The 27,744-nt window shown below is 35.7% G+C and overlaps 1 protein-coding gene across 1 annotated transcript; it reads left to right on the top strand.

Moving 5' to 3' along the window:
* Positions 1-26,582, top strand: LOC113229729 (4-nitrophenylphosphatase-like). The gene is made up of 6 exons (XM_026463410.1): positions 1-91; positions 5,517-5,674; positions 18,004-18,138; positions 21,119-21,326; positions 24,176-24,320; positions 25,258-26,582. The coding sequence occupies exons 1-6, from the start codon at positions 1-3 to the stop codon at positions 25,415-25,417; spliced, it is 897 nt and encodes a 298-aa protein (XP_026319195.1). The 3' UTR covers positions 25,418-26,582.
* The last annotated feature ends 1,162 nt before the right edge of the window (positions 26,583-27,744 follow it).

Genomic DNA, 27,744 nt, shown 5'->3' on the forward strand with positions numbered 1-27,744 from the left:
ATGTCGGAACCGGTGAATGTTAATAACATGAATAAGGAGGAGTTTAAAAAGTTTTTAGATTCTTTCGATCATGTCTTTTCGGATTGTGATGGTAAGATTGTTTATTTTTTAATTTTGTTTTATTTTTAATTTGTAAATTTTGATGTAAAGATAAGAAATGACATCGAAAAGAGGAGTGTAACATTTTACTCGTGTTACAATTTTTTTTTTTGGCATTATTGTATTTTTTGGGTATTCGTTATAACCTATATACTATATTATGAATAATTCAAATGTACTATCAGTTACTTGCACGGGTTTATGTTATGTACATTACTCATTGTAATGCATTTCGCAATATATTCCTTATCAAAATAATGTAATTAGATTTCTTATATATAAAAATCTCAAACTAGTCAGGTCTAATCGGTAAACTTATCGATAATATTTGCATTCGTAGTGGTTCATTTTAAAATCAAAATGTACTTTTGTATCCTTGAATCCTATAATGTTATTTTTAACTATTGGGCATCCAAAATTTGTAGCGACTGTACTAGGTATACATGTAGATATGTGTGTGAACTGTTATGTTGACGACCTCAGTGACCTCACGGCTTATACTTTATGGAGGTCCCGGGTTCGATTCCCGATTGCATCAAATTGGGAAATGAACTTTTCTACACTGGTTTTGGTCTGGGTATTCGAAGAAGTGCCCCAGAGTGAAGTCCTCTGGTACTCATAGTACAAGGAAGTCCATCGTTTGATTATTATTATTATTATGATGTCGTTGATGATGATATTATGATGTCAAATGAGGTCGTTGACATCATTTGACGATGTTGTATATCGTCGCCTTACTTAACTCGTATCTTAAAGCACAAAGTTATTGAAATGCAAAAAATGGATTGTATATCACAATACAAATTTTGCAGGCTGATTTTCCCCACTGGCTTTTACCTATTCTCAAAGCAATGCATCCAAATTAACCCCCTTAATAAGAAATTTAAAATAAATGGTTTTGCCATCTCTTGAATAATCACTCTTCATAAGATACGAGTTTAAAAAAGTAAGGCATCGATATGAGATTTTTAACTATTATGATTTTTATTATATAATAACTGTATCGCGTAAGAAAGCAACACCTGAAAATTTTATTGCAATGAATGGAATGCTTACGGAAGATTATGAACTCACACACACACATACATTCATTTTTTTATACACAGATAAGGGTGTGTGTTTGTATAGTTACAAATCTCAAAGAAGATAATGAAAATATATCAGTACTACAGTACAGTAGTAATCGCAACGTTTATCTTTGAAAATCATTGTAACAATCATGTTCAAAACTTAAGACTCAATTTTGTAACGGAAAGGAATGGAAGCGAATTTTTATAACGATATTGTTGTAACGTACAAACTAGATTCGAGCCAAAAATCAGGTCGCGCATGTTCCGCGGAATTCTTAAGGACGCTGGTGCATTCGCGTGCATTCCGCAGCTGCTGTCGGCGACGCCTGGCGAATTCGTGAGAAGTGGCGCGAACGCAGGCGCAGTGTGACGTCAAACGTCGACGAAATGCTACAAGCACAAGGCGCAATCGCGGGAATGCTCCAGCATTCCAAGAACCGTGCGCGCCTTCTCGCGCAGCGAAAATTGACGTTTCCATTCCGTTTCGCTGCAATGTAAATTGAGCTTAATGTCAATATTGCAATTGGCTATTTTAAATATCGCACTACTATAACAGTGTTGTAACTCAAAACACGTGAAATTCCAGATTATATTATTATTGCTATCAATAAAACCGTCGTTAAAATATTATAAGAAACAATTAAAACAAATCTATTTAACACAAAATGAGACAAACTTTTTGCGAACTAGTTCTGGATAAAACAGTCTTAATAAATAAGTTTCTAAAAAATATTAAGTTATTTTTCCTTTTATTTGGCAAATAGGGAATTGTTTAGATGTCTGTAATAAATAAACTTTAACTTATACATAAATTTTAATAATAATTCGCTGGAAATGAGTAATTCGTTTTTCATCGATTCTGAAAAAATACACTTTTTGAGTTAATACACTCTTGTATTAGCAGTGCGATATGTTGAATACATTACGGAACAACTATGCTACGATTGTTACGGAACAAATGGTTTATGTATTCTATATATAGGGTTATTTGTAAAATACTATCAAATTCCCAGGACTATATTACTAACATAATATACAACGACTTTTGTTCCATAACTTTCAATAATTCATCAGTTTTTACTTTCACGCAATATAAAAATATTAAAATAGATCGCTCTCAATGGTGATAACTTTGTGCGGTAACAAAAGAAAGCGCTAGGGGTCTGAGGTGCATCGCCACTGCGCCCGCCACCCTGAGACATAAGTTGACAAGTCTCATATGCCTGTAATTTCACCAACGCCCTTACCCTTCCAAACCGGAACACAGTAATGCTAACATTAATGCTTAGCGGTAAAAATAGGTAAGGTGGCAGTACTTCCCTGGACAAACTTTTCATTTCTCCTCATTACCGATTACGGCTGTAAGGAGAAGAAAAAATGCCCGAGGGTTTTATTTGGAGCATTATAGCTAAGTTAACCTGCTTGCAATCATACTATATAAATGCAAGTGTGATGAAAAACATTGTATGTTTCACTGGCGGGACAGGAATTACGAACCTCAACTCCGAAAGCCCTCAGTCTTCGACTTCGGGGTTCTAATAGAGACTCGTCCGTAATTCCTTGTTTACCGCCCTTAGTATATAATATACTATTATGTCTCAGAGAACGGGTGCTATGGTAGTGCCCCTTAGATCTTTAAGCCGCAGATTTACGTCATCGATATCGATTTAAACCTCAGGGTAGCACTGCAACTATCATGACCTGTCATGTCGTTACCACCAGTCCTGTGACTTGTTCATCCTGTCACTTGATATCTAAAAAAACCTATTCTAGTCAAGTTGTACATAGGTAATTTATCTTATTTTTATGACAGCAAGTGTTGCGACGAACATATCGTAAGTTTGGTGGTAAGCAAAACGCCTTTCCATAACAGTCGCAATCCCGTCACTCTGAGACCTAAGTTGACAAGACCCATGTGCCTGTAATTCCACCAGCACCCTTACCCTAATAAGTAGCTAATTTATGTCGTTGGTACGTGATATTTCACAGAACAAACACGGGTCATACGAAAATTATAAGTGTGGCACCTCGATAGCGGTTTTTTTTGTGATGTCAGGTGACGGGACGTACTAGTCGTACGCCAGGTGTTCGCAGTTGCAGAGACATAAGTTGACAAGTCCCATATGCCTATAATTTATTCAGCACCCATACCCTTCAAAACCGAAACGCAATAACACTCATATTACTGTCTGGAGGTAGAAATAGGTAAGGAGGAAGTACTTCCCTGGACGTACTTTTTCACAAGAGTTCTACTATGTCATGGATAAACCTACACATTCAATAAAATTTGACAAACCCCAGGTCCTTGCAAAAGAAGTCCGTTATCTACCCAGGATGCTGCGAGAGGCCATTGAAATTAAAAAAACATCCTAATTTAAACAGGGAAGATGGTTTCTCCGTACCATCAGTTTGAGATCCAGTATTTCCTGTAATGAAAAATCCCAAACAGACATAACACTGCAGTACTAATTAATATGTTTTAGTTTATTCTAATTTCTATTAATAATTAAAATAAATTGAACTTAATAAAAATTCATTCAATAAAATAATTTGTAAAACTTAATATAGCGTAAATTGGAATGTTTTCTTTGTAAAATTAAAAATAAGGTATTTAATTAATAACTATTGTAACTATAGTGAAAAAATAGGATGGCTTGCATCAATATTAGACATAACTGGTTGACGACTGTACCACCTCAGTCCACGGTGACCATGGGACCTGTAAAGGGCCCGAAACGTCGGTTTGTTTGAAAAAACAAATATACGCGATTTAAATCCGGAAAAATAGTTTCATTTCCTAAGAGTTCTACTGCTATTAAAGTCGTTAAATTTCTTTTGCTCACTAATAAAACAAATTAAAAAATAACCTTATGCTATAACCTGCGTCAAGTTCTAAGTGTAACTACTTAATATAGTACTAATATTTATAGATACCGACTTCAAGTTCATGAAAATGTTGGCCTTCGTCGTGTTAGTTCACCATTGTGTCCCACAGCTCGACAAAGCCTCAATTCTCTTGTTCGTCGCTATTCCCATTAATTTCCTGTCATATTTTTTACATAAACAATTTTTGTTACAAAAGAAAGAACGTTGATCTTTTTCCTTAAAACCTTTTGAGCATAAGAGCTACTTGGCGCTAGATAGCGCTTTAAAAATGTTGCAACATTTTGAAACAAGTTATCCACTAGGATTACTTTTTTTTCCTTTTTCCTTGACGCTAGCGTGTCGACTCTGACGGTTATATTTGCGAGGACCAGTACTCGGTGACTGACACAGCATTATCAGTGGCGTTGTAGAGGTCCTCGCGTGTGCAGGTGTAGGGGCACGCAGGACAAGACAAAAGATGTGCTATTCAAGTAAAGTTATAGGGCCCCAGTGCTGAGCACATGCCTCCTCTCACAAGAGAGGGCTTGGGCTGTAGTTCCTCTGCTCGAGAGGCTTAGTAGGCAAAACCTAATTGTTACCAGAGTTTTTGTTACAAAACTACCTATATAAATATTTTCTTTTATTTAATTTACCGAAGAATTCTCGAGTGACAACCGCTTACACTCTCTTAGTTTCGGACGTATTGCAACGCCCATGGTCTCATGAGTCCGTTCGAGACCATGGACGTTGCAATACGTCCGAAACGTCGAGGTAATTTAAATATGTTTTATACGTGATTCAGTCCCGAATTAAAAATCGTATAATTTTTAGATTTGTCAAAATTTTTAACTTTTGTTAGTATTATAGCCACTTCGTATCTAAGCGTTAGTAGCAGAGGTCCTTAAGAAAGAGTTCGTCCAGGAAAATAGTACCACACCCATTTCTGCCGCCTAGTAGTAATACGATCCTTAATGCGTTCTTGTACCTGAAGCTATAGGCATACGGAACTTCTCGACTTTTTATCTCAGAGTGACGTTCATAGTGACAGTGCCGTTCAAATTGACTAAGGTGCGATTTAAAGCTCTGAGTGGCACTGCTACCTTTTTCTTTATGAGACCAAGGGACGGCGAATAAGTGCGCCTGGTGTTAAGCGACACGGTCTATGTTACAGTGCCACTCAGAGTTGTAAATAGCTAAGATCTGAAAGGTACCGCAACTACGCCTGTCACCCTGAGACGTAAGTTGACATGTCTCATGTGCCTGTAATTTCACCAGCACCCTTTCTCTTCAAAACCGAAACACAGTAATGCTGACATTACTGCTTGGCGGCAGAAATAGGTCAGGCGGCAGTACTTCCCTGGACTAACTCTTTCATAAGGAGTTCTACCGCTGTAAACAAACTTGTCCGTCCAGAAAAAATATTCATTTTATGTAATTATGTCCGTTCTTAATGTTAACAATCAAACATTTATTTTATTCCAGGTGTTATATGGTCAAGAGAACCTCTTCCAGGATCAGGGGAATTTTTCAAGCTGATGAAGAAACACGGCAAAAGCATACATTACGTATCAAATAACAGTTTGAGAACAAAAGAGAATTACGAAATGAAATTCAAAGCTGCAGAGATCGATGATGGTTACGTAAGTATGGTGACACAAACTGATTTCCAAGTCCGCTAACTTTAAATCGTCTCATTTCTGTGCCTATAGAATGTCAATGGCAGGATTTTGTACGTTATACCATTTATTTAACTTTTGACAGCTCGAATTCTAATCAATTAGTGATGTCCTAATACGTGTTCGATTCGATTTTTTTAAAACAATCGATTCTATTTATGAAGAAGTTTAAATCGTGAATGTGAGCGGGTTCAAAAAAAAAGATAATTATTGTCTGATTGGGATCGTGATGTTGCGTTTGATAATTTGTGTACTCAAGAATTAATAATTAATGTTAATGAGGATTCAACTGATGACTCCCGTTCATATGGAGAAGAATCCCACTAATCATTTTAATAAACAATAAAAATTTATTATAATTATTTATAATTTTGTTCATTTCATTTATTAGACAGGTACCAAAATTTATCAACTTGAATAATCTTCGTTACATAAACGGTTGGTTCGATAAATATCTGAGCTACAGAGTGCTTCGCTTCACTAAAATTAAAAAATAGAAGGGTCCACGCAATAGGTATTACATTTTTTGTCTATGTCTTATGTCAATAATTACGGAACTTCGGAGGCATGCATATGTCAAAAGTTAAATAAATGGATGAACGGAGTATAGATGTTCTGCTATAAGTCAAGAGTAGGGGCTTGTAAGCAGCTAGCCATCGAGCTCCTATTCAACTGCCATTGCAATTTTTGACTATTGTGCTCTTTAATGGCATGTCGTTGGCACGTAAATTACGTAGTCTACTTATAATTTGACATTTCTTTCGATGGTTTTTACCATCGAGTATATAACCAGAAATATAAACCTAAATGACATTTAATTTGTTTGAAAACTAGTTTGCCAAATCATTACTGTGACAACTGCGGTCCAATTGGTCAGCCCGACCAGTTTAACTTGAGCTTTGTTATAATGGGCGTAAATTGTAAAATTACATATTCAATATTTAATTACCGATAAAATGTGATTCCGTTTGTTTTGCAATTAGATGTATTGCTGTTTTTCCCACGCCGCCGAATGGAACAGCCCCCATTGTTAGAGATATTATTTATAATATAATAAATACAGAATGTTTTTGGAGTATACTGAGATGTACACAGAGGTCCGTTGTTGACGCTGTACTATTACAGCTTTCTAATTTGTGATTTGATATTCAAAAGTGATATAAGGCCCATTTACCTGATGACTTGCTTTTCTCTATTTCTGGTTATATACTCGATGGTTTTTACTTATTACTTAAATGCTTACATCGATCAACGACTTTTATTTTATTATAAATTTATTCAATTTGATCACTAAATTATTAAACGAGATAATAATTAAAATATGCATAGTAATTTCCATGATAGTTTTATTAACGTAACATCGATCGTCCAATAACCAATATTATCATAATATTTGTGGAGTCTTATTCTACTTTAGACTTTGGACCCTGATGATTTCTTATAGTAAAAGTCATAGACCAGTGCAGGGGCCCACGTGTCACTCCATGCATTGGGCCTGCAAACTTCGTATTAAAACTTGCATAAACTGCTGCCAAAGACTATAATGGCGATCACGATATTCCATCAGGTTGGCCGTCTGATGCTTTGTCATGATCGGCCCTTTATACATCCCACTTAGTAGCAGTTGAGTACCTTGTGAAAAGTTCGTTCAGGGAAGTACTGCCACCTTACCTATTACTACCGCCATACAGTAATGTCAGCATTACTGTGTTTCAGTTTTGAAGGGTAAGAGTGCTGGTGAAAATAAAGGCGTAGTGGCGGTATCTTACAGATCTTAGCGATCTAAAGCTCTAAGTGCACTGCAATTGTTACGTACAGGCATATCGCTTACCTCCAAGTGTACAACTTGTTCACTCCGTTACGTGGTATCATAAAAAAATGTTCGTAAAAGTTCGTAGTTTTCGACGATGTTTGAATTACCCAACCTAAATTCACTCAGGGAACTATGGAGAAACCAATTCCAAAGAGGATACCTGTTGCTCATCCTTGGGATGTATAGGGATGATACAAAACAGTTGAAACAGAGCGCAGAATATTTTGCATCTTTTCTATTCTGGCGTCCTTATAATAACTAAAGTAATCATAATTCCCACGTTTTTAATAAAATTGAGTTATTAACATATCTGGTATTAATACCCTATAAACGGTTTTCTTATATTTCACTTAGTTTCAGTTTTATTGTTAAACAAAATCAGCGTAGTTTACAATATCTTGTGGTGCCAATACATCGGAAGTTACTAAAATACAGGTGCGTTAATTATGAGATGGAAGGCAGTATTGGTTCCAGCATCTCTGTTTTTCGTCTTGTCTAAACTGAGCTATCCCTCTTTCTTTTTAAATTCTTCAAGTACAAATCAGAATTAAAAAAGCTACTTTAGCCTACATCCACAATAATATTTACATAAATGTATGTTTATTTAGACATAATTTGCTATATTTAAAAATAGAAACATAAAGCCTTTCAAATCAAAGGGCCTTTATGATATAAGATTTAAGAGTGGTCACGGACGGCGACTTCTTGCAGCGATGTAAAATCGCGTACGTGTGAAAAGGTAGACGATTAGCGATTGCCTCGCTACTGCATCGCGTTTGCACCGTGTTTACATCGCTGCTAAAATCGCCGTGTGTAACCGCTCTTAAGTGTACCTTGTCGTTTTAAAATGTGGCCCATTCAACGATATGGTCATTTCGATTACTAATCATTTTGCTATCCAGTATCGAATATTTAACCAGAAATAGAGGCGAAATGTCATTTAATTTGTTTGAAAACTATTCTACCATATCATTACTGTGACATCTGCGCTCCTATTGGCTAGCCCGAGTTCGAAACAAATGACGGGTGTCGTCAATGGGTGTCGTCAACTGTTTCACTTCAATTCGACCAGTTAACTTGAGCTTTGCTATAATGGACGAAAATTTTAAAATTACTTATTTAATATTTAATTACCGATGAAATGTGATTCCGTTTGTTTTGTAATTAGATGTTTTGCTGTTTTTCCCACACCACCGAATAAAACATCACGGCATTGTTAGAGATATTATCTTTATTACAATAAATACAGAATATATTTTAGAATATACGGAAACGTACACACAGGTCAGTAGTTGGCCTATCTATATTTCAGTATAAACGGGAGTTGATATTCATAAGAGCTCTATCGCTAATGTGTTACCAGGAATATATGCCCTTATTTCGTCTCTATTTCTGGTTATATACTCGATGCTATCAAGTCATTGTAGATCAGAGTCATCAAGTTATAGCATTTCTGCACATGTAGTCGTTATGCGTAATTTTGAAGATATACTCATTATGATATCGACCCAAGAATCAACTTTGAATCATGAACGATTTAAATGAGAGCGCCAATTTCCAAGCAACAAATTCCATAATTGATTTTTTTTTAATAACGCACAAGCTCATAGGCTCCGCACTAGGGAAACCCTGTATTTCGGGTGCCATGGACACACACATAGAACACCACAAATTACACCCAAACTCACGACAAAAATAAATATAGGTCATACAAATATTTCACCCGACCCGGGAATAGAACCCGGGACCTCTACGTGGCAGACCAGCATGGTAACCGTTCGGCCACGGAGGCAGCTATATGTATTTTATTTAAATGTATCCCTTTTGCTAGTAAGTAAGTAGAGTAAATAATAAACGCATGTTGCATTATGCTTCAATACTAAATTTGTAAATAGTCAATTATTTTTATCTTACTCCTGTGTATAAACGCATGCCGTAGCAGCTTGTTTAGTGTAACAACACAATGACTCTAGGCACAATATTTATTGTTTTGACCATTTATCGCACATGAAACAATATACTGTCGTAACTCAAAATTGAAAAAACACGATTTGAAAAAAAAATGTACTGAATGGATCTTATTCGCAATAAGGTGGTCCTGTATATTTTTTATACATAACGTCGCTTATCAAACAACACCGCATAATGAGTAATTTTATACAATAATATATATAGGTTTTTACGCTCCTATAAAATTACTTGAAATTATTTAAACGGTGTTGTTTGCTACGCAACGATAAGTAATATTTAGTTATCCATTTATAAACATTGGTTTCATTCAGTAATTTTTGAACTTTGAAATCGTGTCTTCTCAATTCCGATAATCTGGTTAAATTACAAGCACATGGAACTTGTCAACTTATGTCTCGGGGTGACAGGCGCAGTGGGAGTGTCCCTCAGATTTTTACGATCTAAAGCCCTGAGTCGCACTGCAACTGTTATAAACAGGCATGTCGCTTTCCACCAGGCGCACGACTGTCCGTCCTGTCACTTGGTATCTATCATAAAAAAAAATCCAATTTGGAGTTACGATAGTAATTGGTTTCCTGTGCGTTGTGAAAGTTTTCTAAGTTGTCCTAAATAAATAAATTCTTCTCTATCATTAGAATAATAATAAAATTATTTATCAGCTCTTATTGTTTAATAAATCTTTTAATTCTATACTTGTATAACTGGTTCCGTGGCCGAACGGTTACCATGACTGCCACGCAGAGGTCCCAGGTTCGATTCCCGGGCCGGGAGAAATAAATGTATGGCCTATGTTTATTTCTCTCGTGAGTTTGGATGTAATTTGTGATTGTCTATGTGTGTGTCCATGGCACCGGAGACACAGGGTTTCCCTGGTGTGGGGCTATGTTAAGTGTGTGCGTTGTAAAAAAAAAATTAAATAACAGCGTATAGTTTATGGAATTGCATCTATTTGCCAAGTTTTATTTTAAGTGGGTGAAATCCAATAAAGTGGATTCCTCCAAGTGCCACCGCTTGAGGTTGAATATTTTCTTCAAACTTAAATGAGACCACTACAGAGGCACCCTCTTTCCAACAAAAAAAGGATCATGAAAATCACTCAATCAATTTCGTAGAATCGTGTAACATACAAAAAAAGGTCAAATTTAGAATTTTTGAAGTCGGTTAAAAAGTAAGAATTTTCAACCGGATATATCATTTTATGACACATAAATTAAAGAAGAACAAAAGAAGACCATTTATTATGTCCATTTCTAGGCAATTTGAATTATACCGACCCACTCGTTCGGCTTCCATTATGCGTAAAGGTTAAAGTCGGGTACAGCAAGGAGCCTTGTGGTACACCCTCGTACAGTCGCCGCTCTAAGATACTCGACCCCCTAGCCGATCTTTTGGTTCTTAGAGCCTTTTTACACATTAACAGAAAAGTGTAAAGGAATTGCAGCTGGTAGGTTGAAATTTGTATTTATGTACTGTAACTAAAGATCAAATTGGCATAAAATGTTTCTTAAACCGGTCATAGTCGGACTAGTGTTCACTACCTAATTTCCGTGGCAACTTTTATTATTTAAATATTTAGGTATATTATCGTGTAATTATTAAATAATATTCCACGATACAATACTCGAATATTATATAATATTTTTCGATAAAAAAACGAATACTTAAATAATGAAAATTGCCACGGAAATTAGATAGTAAACACTAGTCCAAGAATGACTAAAAACGTCATTCTTAATGATGCAGCAAGGAAGTCACATCGAAATGAATTTTACAGCTCACAAGTTAAAGATTAAGTTTGTTTAACACCTTCCTTCACACATAATCTTCTCAGAATGAAATAGTCGGTTAGAGGTCAGGTATCTTAGAGCATGGGCTTAACAATACAGGGCGTAAAATAAATCACCAATATCTATTATTTATAATCGGGCTCAGTGACAACCTTTGAGAGATGCCTTGAACAAAACAGGTTTTTCGATTATAAAATCATTAAATTGCACGCTACAGTACACCCGATCAATAGCATAGTGGAATTAGTTATATAGGAAATGAAACAATTTTTTTAGATCTAAATAGAGTGTATTTGTTTTTCCAAACAAACCAATATTGTTCACTAGATCTTAACATTTATTAATCCGTACTAACTTTGTGCACATGTCTGTGGGCTACTGTCTGAACTGCCCAAGTAAATTTAAATACTGTTGTAAAGCGGGATGAGGTTACGCAGTTCCAGCCAAATTAAAACTCCAAGTTGTCAGAAATAAAAGGTTTATTTCCTTCTTGTATGACCCCAATACAATTTCACCCTATATGCGGAAGGTCCGGGCAGTTGTTCCTAGGAAGGAACTCTACTCCTGGAAACCGTTCCGCGAGACGATGAATTTCACCCTACATGATAGGCAATAAAATTTCACCCTTTATGTCAGCGGACGTCAATTATCAGACGGTCCGTATCAGAGGGACTCAACTCCAGACTGGTTAGCTGAGCTCTCGGTATTCTCAGACTTATTTCCACATAGACAAAATTGTGTTACAGTAGCCACCATTCGAGGGAAAGTCTTAACACCGCGATTCAGAAATAACACGAAATGGGTCAATGCCATCTAGCGGATTTTTAGTGAACTAATAGTAAACATTGTAGTTTAAAATCGTATATTACATAAAGTAGATTTGTTACACTGTGCAATTAATGACTTTAGTCTGTATTGTCTAGTTATATAAATAAATTGCATTGTCTATCATTGTATTCAGTGTTCCAAGGTTCTTTTCACAAGCCCTGGACACGAATACATATTATATACTAACCTTGTTTTTAAGTGTTCTGTTACTAACTCTTGCGGATGAATGTGCGAAATATTGTTTTTTATTTGATGTTGTATTGAATTGATTTTTTTTTTGTGAAATTACTCCACTAGTTTATTACAAATTTCCAAGATACATATTTATTATAACAAAACATCAAACATACATGGAGAAATATATGTTAACAAATTGTAAAATATTAATTCAAAAGCAAGAACAAAGGACTACCAGGAAAGGACTAACAATTTTAATACAAGGAATAGAAGTAATGGGATGAAATTACGGTCAGGCATTAGGGCATCTATAAGCTGGCAGCTTTCCTTTGTGTCGCTATGATAATATGTTAGGCAATGTATTGCCAGCGTATGGATCTTAGCGGCATTACGCCTTCGGTGGCTTTGAGCTAATAGCTCCCAATGGTAATTAAACATACCCATGTATGATTATATATTTCTTGCACCAAGTTCTGGATAAACTGTCAACCTATAATGTCTCTTCAATATGGATGAGTTGCACTTAATGTTCAGACAAAGTACGAGTTGGATAATGGTACTCTCTAATAAGTAATTAAACTTAATAATTTAGTAACTGATGGTGTAAGTTATGTATTATATACATAATGTTCACATACATACTTACATATGTAGGATAGTTGTCGTCTTTATTTGTCTGCCATACGAATTGTACCATCATCACTATAAATCCCAGTACTGCATTTTGTAATTTAATTACAATAAAAAACTTTCGGCTGTTATGAAGGCAAAAGAAATTTATTCGTTTTTCAATAGAAATAACTTATTTTGCAACGTACAATTATAATCGCTAAATATAATTCTTTAATATCTAATGTAATAGTTAAATATATCTTTTCATGTTAATAGCCTGAAAAATTGCAAAAATAAGAAGTGTTTTAGCAGCTTTTTCTCAAAATACGGTTTTTGACGTTACAGTGTTTTTTTATGATACGATATGAAGTGACGGAAGGAACAACTCGTGCGCCTGGTGGTAAACGACACGCCTGTCCTGAGCTGTGTGTGTGTCCAGAGCTTTAAATCGCAAGATCTAAGACATAATTTAAAAATACCATATGTCTGTAATTTCACCACCATCCTTATCCTTCTAAACCGGAACGCTATAATACTCACAGTATGGTGGCGGTACTTCCTGGACGAAATCTTTCACAAGGAATTCTACTGCAATAAAATTTTAAAAATCGTGTATTGGAAATGAAATTATTTTTCCGGATTTAAATCGCGTATATTTGTTTTTTCAAACGAACCGACGTTTCGGGCCCTTTACAGGTCCCATGGTGACTTGGTTTGACACCACCGTGTACACCGTGTACCGGGTGGTTTGATACCATCATATTGAAACATTAAACTCAAACTTATGTTAGTCAAATATGACTGTGTTTTAAGCAAATTACACTTTGTAGGGCATATTCCCCCTAACTCGAAGAATGAGGAAGGAATTCTAGGGGCTGGCGTAGCACGAATTGGGATTTTAAGAAGGTTCAGGAATTGCGAGCTCAGACAGAAAGTGTACGCTAATAGCAAATTAAAGCCAATTGATGGTGTTACCAAAACGGTTGGGTTACCTACAAAGGCGTACTATTCATTTTCTAGACAAAGGTATTTACCGTAGTCTATAAGGTTTACTACAACAAATAAACAAAATTAATGTCGACTATTACCGCGAATAATCGCAATATACAGTTTCGCAAATAACATAGTCTATTCCACGTAATTTTCCACAGAGCGCAATTGATGAAATAGAAAGTACATTGATTATATTAAAATATAGATCCTTAATTACAAATCATTTAAATCGCGTAACGTTGCGAAGAAGTATGAGTACGGAATCGACTTGCTGATCTGATCAGGTACATCGTACAAAAAACTGTGACAATAAATATTAAGACACCAAAGTTTTACACATTTTATGGTGTTATAATGTAAATGTAGTGGTGGTATAAAGTCTTCCTGTACGACGTAGAACTGTACGTCCTTTCCTGTACGTTTGGGCAACAATTGGCGAGCATCTTATGGTGATTGGCTAATTCTTTCACCACGACAGCAAGCATCATAATGTATGCCGTCGATATGATAGGAAGAATGTTTTACACGTACCTTTGATCAACTTGCTTACCATGGTATCATTATTTACATATCGAGAGAAAACCGCGACTTAGGTAAACACCAGAAAACTTGCTACCCCATGTGTTGTTCGCCATAATTTCCTCCGCACGCATTCACCTTGTTTTTCCCGGAGGATGTTTTTCTACTACATCGAAAACATCTTGCGAGCTATAGCATTTTGTTAAGTAGTGGCTTCACCCTATTGAGTGTAAATAAAAATTATGTCACTGTGTATTATTGAGATGATCTACGAATACATTTGATGTAACTATATAAAAACCAACTATGCAAAGAGTCTCTGAAGGATTAGTTTCGAAATGAAGTTATCCGACAGAAAACCAAAGTCGTCAATAGCTGGTAGTATAAGTGACAACGATAACTGATGGGGGAAATGAGCTCTGGAGTGGAGACCGCTGCTCGGCAAATGTAGTATAGGAGGCTCTCTGGAACGAGAGTGACAATCTGAGAAAGACTGTGTACAGTCAAAGAACCAGGCGAAATGGCGCATATTGGGAGGCTTAGAGCCGCATTGGACTGCGATAAGCTAATAATGATGATGATAAAAATGGAACCACAGTTTAACTATGTCCAAGTTTTTTGTAAAGTCTGGAAACTAGTCTTCTTCTTATCGTATCGGTAGCATCATGGAAGAAAAAAACAATGGAAATGCCTTAAGCTTCGATTACTATCATAACCACTAGTTTGAAACAATATGAAATCTTGATAATGATTGGTCGTCGTTTATAATTTTTAATTTTTCTAATTTAAATTCAAATTCTTCAGAAGAATTAACAATTTGTGGACTCTTAATATAATTTTAAATTTACCTTGTTGACATATCGTTGAAAGTTCAAAACCTATTTTTGCAAGTTACAACGTTTCATTTTTATATTGAAATTTCAATCAGTGTGCTGCCATCTAGTGGTCACCAGCTGAACATCGGCAAATTCGAGATGCTTACTTAGTTTTCCAGCAAAAAAGCGACCATATTGCAGCGGTATAAAGTTTACTTTCGTTTCTTATAACAAAAAAAATACGATAAACAAAAAACAGGAAATTTATTAAAATTAAATAAAATAAAACTTACCCATAATATGTAACAACACCATGGATAATATTACAAATCCAATTATCATATTTGAACTTCAAAGTAGGAAAATAAGGCATTTTTCTACGATTTTCAAGGTTGCGAGAGTTAATTGACACGACCATAATGTACAAACCGAAAATACTGGACTAAACTCAAGTCGTACTATTGGCACACGTACCACGGGTTCTAAGCACTTCTACTGTATTTATTGTTCTGTGGCTGACATAGACTTGCAGGCCACAACTATGGGATACAATCGGTGTAAAGTTCTCGCTGATTATTGTCCAGAGTGCGCCATACGTACAGGGAATCTGAATAGTACGTCTTACGGGGAGAAAGAAAGAAAATTGTTTATTTCGTTAATAATTTTGATTTGATTTTGAAGGGTAAGGGTGCTGATGATAGTACAGACACATGGTATTTGTCAATTTATGTCTCAGGGTGACGGGCACAGTGGCAGTGCCCCTCAGATCTTTGCGATTTAAAGCTATGAATGGCATTCCAACTGTTATGGACAGGCATGTAGCTTACCATCAGGCGCACGACTTGTTCGTTCCGTCACTTGATATTATAAAAGAAATCATTAAATGGTTATCACTAATTACAGCTTAGCACGGTATGTTTTTATTTTTTATTTTTCCGATATTTCGGAAAGACACATACATGCTCCATGGTCACGGATTCAATGACAGGTTGATTGAGGATCGACCCATGACCATGTTGCGTGTAACCGTACCGAAATATCAGGAAAATAAAACAATTTACTCACCAATGAGACTAGAAATATTTGATACCATGTCTATAAATTGAAAATATCATTGTCGGAAATATATTCTGCAATAATAAAATCTGTAGCACAATGAATGAAAATAATGAGCAACAAATAAACGAAATCACTGTAATACGTAACCAACGAAGAAGAGTAAATAAGGAATATTCTCCATAAACGTAATAGATGTTTCCTAGGAAATGCGAAATATGTGTAAACAATTTTTGTTCGTATTGTTTAAGTAGGCAGGTGGTAGTGGTGGTGGTGTTATGAGAAACGATTGCTATTTGTCTTTGTTATAGTTTTTCGGGTTAATTGGACATAAAACAAATATAAAACAAATTTGCTATTTATGTTTTTTTCTCCATTTATTGGAAAGCTGTGGTAACCTAACGGTCTGACCTACCGCCTCTCTAGCCGTGTAACTCTCTAGTCTCTACCGGCTCGCACCTGAGAGTTTTGCGGAATTTATGTGCGAAATTTAATATGACATTTACTACGAGCCTTTAGGTGAAGGAATACATTGGGATGAAACCAGCACATCGAAGAAGGTTGACAACCCTCGGAAAACGTGTGAAGGCCCCAACTCGCCGTAGTGGCGGACTATGGTCTAAACCCTCGCCTGAGAGGAGATCCGTAGCCAGTAGTGGGACGTATAAAGTAATATAATATCTGGTCTGTTTTTGTGCAACATTAATAGATTGTCTTTATTGTCTTTGTTTCTTTAGTATACAATAAAATTTATTTCCATTCTGTTCTATCGTTTCTTTAAACTTTATTTTTTATAAATTGTTAATAAAATTATTCAACTTACTTCGTTTGTCATAAAATATGCCGTTTACATTCGGAAATGACATTTGAGAATGACCACAAACTCGACGGATGTTTGCAGTGCTCCCATTGGCAATTTACCATAACGCGTAGTGGTCATTAAGGAACTTGTGGTCTTTTTAACTTAGCCATCATAGCATTCTGGATTCAGGAACAACGTGTTATCGATATTTTAAAGAAGCCATAATGCGTTATGGACGTTTATTGTCTACATGTACAGTAGAGGCATTTAAGAATGACCATAAACTCGACGAGTATTTGCAACGCTCCTGTTTTCAAGTTACATAACCATAACGCGTCGTGGTCACGTGTAACTTGTGGTCTTTTTGAGTTAGCCACAACACATTCTGGCTACTTTAAAAGGGGCCGTAACGCGAATAACGTGTATTTAAAAGGCCACAACGCGTAGTGGATATTTTTGCTCTACAAACGATTTTCATTCTTTGAGCCAAATTTATTTTTATTCCACCTAGTGACTGAGCGAACAAGTTGTACACCTGGTTGTAAGCGACACGTCTGTCAGTCCGACTCAAAGCTTTTAAAATCACAAAGACGTAACTGTAAGCACTGCCACTGCACCCTGAGATTATAAATTGAAAGTTCCAAGTGGTTGTAATTTCACCAGCACCCTTACTTACCCTTCAAACTAGTACTTCCCTGGACAAACTCTTCTGAAAAGTAGGTCTATTGCTACGAAACATAGTATATTATGTTAATTGGTGAAAAAATAATATTCAATACATTTTTGGGTATTTTGGAGAAGGAATGAATATCTGACTTTCCAATATTGCCTACGATACACGGGTACAATAATAAAATTGGTTCGTTCTGAAGACATTTTACCAATATGTTCTATATAAAACTTGTTAAAAATATTTCCAGGAAAATCTAACGATTCCCTCGACAGCCATCGTTGAATATCTCAAATCAAAGGACTTCAAGAAGACGGCGTACTGCGTGACTTGTTCCGAAACAATGAACGTTTTGGAATCCAATGGTTTTAAATGTAAATATGGGGTGAGAGCTTTTTCTCGTGTTTCATACTGCGAGGTAGAATACCTTTGTCGGTCTCGATGTCTTTTGCCACCTAATAATACTGGTTCTATTAATTTTTCATTTATTATATTTCCCAAATTTAAAAATGTCGTAGAAAGCGATTATCAATAGGTAGAAGTATCTCAGCTTTGTATTAGATAACAGCTTGTATTAATGTCTCAAACAGAGATGGGCAGTGGTTTAAAAACCCACCAAAGGTTTTTACACATAGCGCCGGTTTTAATCCATTTCGGAAGTGGTGAATATAGGATTGGTATAATTCCATACTTATAAATTCGATGTAAAAATCTTTTTAGATCAAAAACAGGCAACTCCACGTAATGCCCACTTTGCAACCCTATGGACATTCACTTACTACTAGGGATGCACATTACGATTCGATTTTTATGAAAATTGATTCAGGTGCATACGATATAACGATTTTTTGTATCGATTTATTTCAATGCTAAAGGCAAATCAATGTCTTGTAGATCAGTAAGCTATAAACATTTCATAATAGCATCATTAAATTTGAATAAAACTCAATTTAAAACAGATATTAGTTGTGACAGTTTAGTGATTTCGGGCGTTAATGAATTTGAACCCGATATAAACCTGGCGTTACCAAACCGGGCTAAAACCCGGATGGTTGGTACTGTGGGAGCGTTGCCGTGGCTGTAGCGTAAAGAGAGGCACTTTTTAATAATAAACTAGGAATCTTATCATAGTTATAAAATTTACTGTGAGTGTTCGGCTTGAAGATTTGTCCAGAATTCTCCAGATGTTCATTTGACAACAACCTTCTTATTTTTATACAATTCTAAATATAAAACAAACCAGCCAACGCTACCCGCTACAGTTACCATCTCTGATCTCAAATGACCTTGTTTTGTTTATGATAAAAGCAGAAAATTATTAACTGCTTTTTGAATCATCGATATTTTATGACTCGCGAAATCAACAAGTTTTAACCAAAAGTTGACAAAGTTCTAATAAAAATTGGCTTTTCAATAACAGTTCGAAAGACATGTTTAAATAAAATACAATGAATCACATGCTGAAGCACATATGTATGAAAGTCACGTTTTAGTCATTTATACCTCAAGGTGATTTATTTTTTTGACGCTGAAATGAATATTTGGCTGCTTAATGCTGCAAAATTTCATGACGACACCATAAGCACGATATGCTGCGCGTGTGTTTTATGTTTGAATAGGAATTTTTATAGCCTTACGAAGGGGTATAAATTGGTGCCTACGTGTGAGTTAGTTGTAAATTCTATTAAGTTTAGACTTCGTGTCTTGGTCCTAACCTAATATGAACAAAGGCGAATTTAGGCCGTTCCCGAAAAGATGGAAATAATTATAATGTAGGTAACAGGCGTGCTGGCAATAAGAGCAGTACTCCCCCCTGAAGGGCGCGTAAATGCCTACACTTCCCTCGGTGCATAGGATTGTTACATATTTATATCATTATTATATAACTACATAGGTTGTAAATATAATTTGAAAAAATTAAGGTTGAAAATCTAAAGATTTTTATAAAAAATAAGTGAGACTGCTCTCAGCAGCGCTCGGGCCCCGCCGGGGTCACTGTCCGGACGCGGTGCATACGATTTAAAGACAATGTAGTAAAACTATACTAGATACAATTCGTCAGAATATTGGACAGAATATATTTTTTGATGATTTAGTATTATTTATATTATTAATTTCTTAAGATGGCGAGAATGCAAATCAACATACTGTATAAAAATAAATGCGCATTTGACCTCCATCTCACCTGATGGAAAGTGACGATGAAGTCGATGACGTAGCATGCACACAAAAATAATGCCTATTCACTCTCGTCTTGAAAAGGTCCAAATTATAGTATCGGGGAACAAATCCGCGAGCAGTGAATTCCACTCTCTAGCCGCTTGCCATATAAATGTGGAAGCGAATCCTGGGAATATCCACAACATAGATCCCTATGAGGAACCCCAGCCCACGTCTAATCCCCCGATGATGGAAAGGGCAAGACGGATTCAAATTATTGTTATTGTTCATCACAGTATTCTCATGCTATATTGAAATAACCTTGGTTAAATGCAGTAGGTACTTACATATTGATATATTTACCTTTATACCAGCATCGCGGATTGGTATCTTGATTATACAGTATGATCAGGAAATAGAAATAAAATGCTGAACAATTCTGAATTTAAGGCACTCTTGTTCAAACTATTACAAACATAACAGTAAGCATGTTTTACTATTTGATCTCATTTTTGAAATACCGAGCGATAGCTTCAATTCTATAATTAATCAACGCGAGTGAATCGCGTGATGTGAATGTGTGCGTTTGTACAAGGCACGTGGTGGGCGTCCACACATACGAGATACTCTGCTACGTTTGTATAGAGTTATCATACTTGTCTTATTACTAGAGTTCATTGAAACGCGTAGATCTTATCGGGGCATGATTGGCGTCTTTCTAGTAAAACTTAACGTGATATTTTTAGATGTGTGGTTGAGGCTCAAGGAACAAATTTAGTACACTCTTGCGCACAGAGTGATGAATCATATCTAAGATCATTACCATTGTGATGGCATAGACTGCGACAGCACAGTGCAGACTATGAAGTGCAATTCCCTGCCTGACAATTTTATCCTGGAACGCTACAATGTAGGTGTTTTTAAGACAAAGATGGATATTTATTATAAAGATGGATATTTATTACATAGATATGCACGCTCCATCGTCGACTTTATCGTCACTTTCCATCAGGTGAGATGGAAATTGACCATGAGATCTGATGAGGACAGATTAATGCCTCCAGCGTTTATTTTGTTCTAAAAAAATTTATATAAACAATCATGACTTTACATCCCGTACATCCTGCAACCAGCCATTCCCAACCAACATTCACAGGTCTGTTGTTCATCTGACTTGGGATTTATCAAACTAATTATTTTTTCAGCCTGATGTGGGGGCAGATCAGTACACTGACTTCGTAGAGTACTTAGCACAGGATGAAGAAATAGGGGCAGTGGTATTTGACAGTGACTTCAAAATAAACCTACCAAAATTGTATAAAGCTTCGACGTATTTAAAAAGACCTGAAGTGGAATTTATTAACGGAGCGACTGACAGAGTGGTGCCGTTGCAACGAGGACTAATGGCTTTAGGTAGGTAGGAAGTTGCTACAGAAGTAAAATAAGACACAGTAGAGTTAGAAAAACAAAAAAAATAACAAAACAAGTACATATGTAAATTGAAAAAAAATTGACTTTCAACCGTCCGAATTAGATAATACAGTACTGTTAGCATTTGAATAGCAGTAATTGTCGTAGTTTCGTGTTTGTGTCTAAAATTCTCCACATAAGACCATAAATTTTGTTACTTGTTTTTTATTTATAATATAAACAAAGCTTACTCTTTGGCGGACGTACGATCATTGGATTGTCAAAAGACCCTTTAATCGTAAATTGTTAATTGGTAGGTAGACCAAATTCACAATCTTATACCCTTTGTCCTTACAAAAATAAACTTAAAACGCACTGACACATTCTTAACTCCATCTAAAAGATAAAAACCAGCAAAATAAGGAATGGTGTTTGACATAGACTTCAAAGGAACAGTACAAAGAGATCATTTAGCAGCAATAGCCGAAGTGTTCTTTGTGGATGGCACTAATTGGGAATACCTTTGAAGCCGGCTACGCGGCTTTGCGTAATTGTTTTCAGGGATTATATTTCTTCCTAAGGTTTTATTTTCCTTAGAAGCCAGCTAGTGTAAAAGGTAACCATCCGAATATGTTTACCCATTTCTTTTACTCTCTGTTTAGTACTCAAGCTGACAAGAAAAAGAAATGTTTTTTACTTAATGTTGTCTGTTTGCTAAGGAAACAGATTTTGTCAGAGGTTTTAGTATTTTGTAAACAAGTTCATTTCCAAGAATTTTTGCAAACATAACTTGATTCCAAGACCTTTTTTAAATAGGAAGTTTTTTTTATCATATCAAGTGACGGGACGAACAAGTCGTGCGCCTTATAATAAGCTACACGCCTGTCCTAAAATAATTGCAGTGCCACTCAGAGTTTTAAGTCCCAAAGATCTGGTGCACTGCCACTGCGCCCGTTACCCTGAGACATAAGTTAACAAGTCTCATGTGTCTGTAATTTCACCAGCACCCTTACCCTTCAAACCGGAACGCAGTGATGCTCCCATAGGTTGAGTGGCAGTACTTCCCTGGATCAACTCTTTCACAGGGAGCTCTATTGCTGCTATGTTGTACTACTTTGATATTCAATTACTTTTCTGTGAAATTACTCCACTTGTTTGTTATAATTATTAATACAAGGATCGAACACAAAGAAAAATTTCTTTGATCCGGCTGGATTCGGACCAGCTTCTTCAACGCTTCAACATGTATTGTATTAATTATTTCTTTAATTTTAAATAAAAAATCACCGTGAGACTCAAACATATTAACTAAAGTAACGAATGACTCCGTATATAAGTCGAAGTTTTGCTCGACATGCTTGGAACCAGTCCATGGTTCTCAAACATGAGCTTCCGCGACGGTGACTCGATGGAAACTGCGCGCCAAAGCCCTGACAGCCCAGTCACTCAGTATGGTTGCGGGCGGAGGTGGCAGCGAACAACTACCCGCGTTTGCTTCATTAGTATTTCTTTAATAATCCCTGACCCCGGCCGACTGTGTCATTGCCGGAATATACCGCCTCTCCCATTTAAAAATTCAAAATGAATGCTTTAGACTTTAGGAGAGGCGATAGTCTAAAATAGATATAATAATAATAAAAGACATTGCAGTTCTCAACACACATAACATACAGAAGACTATAAATGAAAAAAAATAAGTAAGTACGCAGATCTAAAGAATGAAGTGTCTAGAATTTGGTGACAAGAAAAGGTATATGTTATCCCAATTGTTCTTTCCACAACAGGCATTATTCCTAATCATCTTTTCCATAGCCTTAAATTATTAGAGTGTAAAGAAAGCCTCTACATAACCTTGCAAAAAGCTGTAATTTTAAATACATGCCGCATCGTCAGAAAGTTCATGCAGATGGAAGAGGACGAAGTAGGATCTTATTGCAGACCCACCACATACTCGTAGATACACGCCATACTGCATTTACTTCACTGCGGTCCGTAAATGCGTTTCAAACCAGCTAACAAGCCGAGAAGAATAAAGCAAATAACAAAAATAATAAGCATTTATTTCAGACATAACAAATCCACAGAATTACAAAAATGTTAAATTAGAATTAAATCAAATATTATATATTAGATATAACTCCTTTCATACAAGAAATATTATAATTTTATAAATATAATATAGTTATAATGTTTATATTCATAAATAAATATTATAATTGTAATACATATAAGTACTTAATTATTAATAATTGAAATTCAATTCAGTATGGACGAGTAGCGACTACGAGCTATAGCAGCTATAATGCTGTAATTTGTACCATCTAGCGCTCTCTGTCTAAGAGAAGAAACCCTCTTTCCAAGCGCAGCAGCAAACCCGTCCGTAAGTGCTAACATTTCAGATGCCCTACAGTATCTTGGCAATTTAAACATAACTCTAAATACATCATTATACTGAACTCGGGTGGCATTGTACGCTTGTTTAGTACAGTTAACCCACAAACTACACGTATATAGTGTCTGACAGTACAGACAGACTTAAAGTGTGTTTAATTTGATCTGGACGGAAATCTCCTGGCCAATATATTACCACGCATTGCCAATGCCTTCCTTTCTCGCTTAATACCATTATAATCACTAAGACTTTCAGTAACTATGTAACCAAGATTATGGAATGTATCCACCCTCACCAACCTACTACCATTCAGACACACATCAGGTACAAAATCTGGTCCTTTTTTATATTTGAAGACCATAAAAACTGATCTCGTAGTATTACTATTAATAATACCTATATTATGTATTGTAAGATTTATTAATACCTGTTTTTCTAACTTTACCCCTATCTGTTTCAGGTGTGGGTATGTTCACCGATATTTTGGTGGATTATTTGAATCGGCAGCCCATTCAACTTGGGAAACCAGGCAAACTGTTCGGGGAGTTTGCCATGAAGCGAGCAGGAGTCACTGACCCAGCCAGAGTATTGTTTATTGGTGATATGTAAGTATAAATTGACATCTCTATGAGAATAAACAGTTCGAATATTGTCTTACGCTATGAAAGCTGAAATCTGTTATTTACCAGTAGTTTAGTAGCAGTAGAGCTCATTGTGAAAGAGTTTGTCTATTGAGGCATTGGCATCTTATTTATTTCTGCCAAGCAGTAACGTGAGCATTACTAGTACATCAAGAAAGTTAATGATAAATTTTTACAAGGACGTAATCAGGGCTCTCAAGGCTACACTACAACCTACAGGACATGCTTGGGTCTTGGGCGGTGCCAGAGCTTTGAGATTTAAAGCTCTGAGTGGCACGGCATCAGTTATGGATAGGCGTGTCGCTTACCACCAAGCATAAAAAACAAACCATAAACAGGAGACACCATTATCCTGAATTTTTCGCTGCTATTTCTTCACATGAGACTAATGTTGGATTTGTAAACCAATGAATAAATTTGTAAGGCAATGCAACATGTAATGTATTGACTGAGAAATATACAAAGTTGATTTTTATTTTCTTATCATGAAATTTCGTCTTCCTTTCGGGTTTCGTCGCACCTAGGTAACAAAAAACATTTGACAGTAACTTTTTATAAAAGAAACCGATTTCAAAAGTTTATAGAGTTACAACTATATGCTAAGTTTTATTGAAATCGGTTAACGTAAAGTGGGTGAAATATACCGATATAAAATAAATCGCATTCATCCCCTAATTTGCTACGCTTCCAGAAGAATATCATCTTCAAATTAGGTACTAAGATACCCCCTTTCCAATAATAAATGAATCATTGAAATCGGTTCGCAAATGTCAGAGTAACGCGTACACAAAAAAAATGCAGTCGAATTACGAACCTCCTCCTTTTTTAAATCGGTTAAAATAAGTTAGGACAGTGGAATGGATATAACAAATAAAATTATTTCATACATTTTATGTTTCAGGATTGAGCAAGACGTTGCCTTAGGGAAAGAGACTGGGTTCAAGACTTTACTAGTTCTTACTTCTCACAAAAAAGAAGATATGATAGCTAACACTGTAATAAGACCTGATTATTATGCTGACAATTTGGGAAGTGTAGTGCCTTTATTTAGTAAGCTATAAACATGTAGAAGTAAATGACGGCGATATGTACATTAATCTCATCATCATGATACCGTACCCATGGTATAATAAGGCCACATGTTATATCGCACTGTTTTGTACAGTATTGTCTGTATTCCTAATAATAATATTATTGTAGAGTTACAACAGTATTGTAAGTCAAAATATGTGAAATTCAAGATTATGCTATCGCTGAATGTAAAATTTTATTCTGTACACGTCAATAAAACCATCGTTAGAATATTATTAGAATTAAAACACATGTACTTAACTGAAAATGAGACAAATTTTTTGTGAGCTTATTCTGGACAAAACAAATTTGGCCCTTAGTCAAAAATATTTCTTTCGTTAAACCGCTGGGCAAATTTCAAGTCAAAACCAAAATTTATCAGCTTCTCTGTAGTATTTAAAAAGAAACATCTTCATATAAACATTACCTATTTGCAACAAAGTTAGATATTTCAGGAATAATGATTCGTTTTAGTCCTTTATTTTAGCCTATTTTCAGGATGTTATTTGATCGGGGAAAGTACATTATATCGCAACAAATTAGTACATTATTTAAACAATATCCTTAGGTAAATAGTATATTACTTGTAATACTATTATTTAATGGTAAATACCTAAACCAACAGTAGTAAAAAAAGTGGTAAACAGCAAAACAGTTTTTCCCGCTTCTCCTCCGGTGATACGCCTTAACTTTTAGCAAATAGTAAGCATACAAAATGCTGCCATTGATACTCTAACTATGCGCAACTGAGAAGATTTAAAATTAGCAGATTTGGGGCTCTGAAAAGTTGTCATTTTGCTGATATGACCTTATTATACCGAAGGGGACATATTAAACGTTAATATAACATAACTTTTGCACTTCTTGTATTTAAACAAAACATTACATTTTGCACACCGACTAGGTACATTCAGGAGCACATCAAGCTTGACACTTTGTACTTTGATCGTTCTTACCGTAAGCGACACAGAGTTGGATTTAAGTTTTAATAAAAAGCTTGACGTGCTCGTGGTCTTACCAATTTCATCAAAGTTCATAGTATTTTTTTCATGTTCAACATTGTGGTATTAGAGACTTATACCTATTTTTGTAATAAAAATATGTACACCGATAAATTAGATCAGGTTGTTCCGTATAATTTTAAAAATGAGAATATCCGTGAGGTATTCCCAGTTTTATGTTGTCCTGTTTAATATTAGACAATGTTAAAATTGTAGAGTACGTTCATTATTTTTTTCGTTTAATTAAACAACAAGCGAGGTTTGGCCGATTTGTAATTTCTGCATTTTAAAAGTTTAATAAACCTTACATATTATACGTGTACTTAGAAGTACCTTGTTTTTTTATTTAACGTCAAATGTAGGGGAGAGTTGGATAATAATGCGCGGCGGATAATTACACGCATCTTATCAAAATAACTACAGAGTTTACAGTGCCCCAGTACCCGTATTTACTCCCCGCATGGACGTTATCACTTCATTATGAGCGATCATTCAAAGTAAGAGTTCACGCTTATTCAATATAATTTTACGGGTACTTTCGGTAAGAGGAGATCTTAAGTAATTGTTTTAACATATTTAAAAGGTTACAGTATTGTAGAATAGATCTGCAAAATCATTTCGGCAATGTAGTTTGACTGAACTTAATTATAGGCTTTATTGCTTAGGGGTTCGGTATTACCCAACTCTTCCCTTCAAGTAACTCTATTGCGATAAAATCAACCCAAAGTCTAAAGTGTCAAGCTTGACTCTTGACTATACATGCAAATATTTTTTTTTAATAAATTGTGCCTTAAGTCACATACATAATGTTCCAATTTGCATTTTTTTTAAAGTGGCAGTTTGTCTATACATGTTAAGTTAATCTATGGCTGTGTGTACTCAACTTATGCAACCCACTGCTGGGCAAAGAGTCTTGAAATGTATTCAAAGGAAGTATGATCCTGTATTGATGACATTCAAGGGATACTAGATTTTAAATAGCAGTAGAGCTCTTTGTGAAACAGTTCGTCCAAGGAAGTACTGCCACCTTACCCATTTCTGCCGCCAAGCAGTAATGTCAGTATTACTGCGTTCCGGTTTTGAAGGGTGCTGGTGAAATTACAGACACATGGGACTTGTCAATTTATGTCTCAGGGTGACGGGCGCAGTGCCCCTCAGATCTTTGCGATTTAAAGCTCTGAGTGGCACTGCAACTGTTATGGACAGGCGTGTAGCTTACCATCAGGTGCACGACTGTAAAAAAAGATACGATAGGAAATCAAAATATTTTTCCGGATTTCAATCGCGTATATTTGTTTTTTCAAACAAACCGACGT

Source organism: Hyposmocoma kahamanoa, unplaced genomic scaffold, assembly GCF_003589595.1.
Source record: "Hyposmocoma kahamanoa isolate Upper Pololo Valley unplaced genomic scaffold, ASM358959v1 62, whole genome shotgun sequence".
In the NCBI taxonomy this organism is placed as follows: Eukaryota; Metazoa; Arthropoda; class Insecta; order Lepidoptera; family Cosmopterigidae; genus Hyposmocoma; species Hyposmocoma kahamanoa.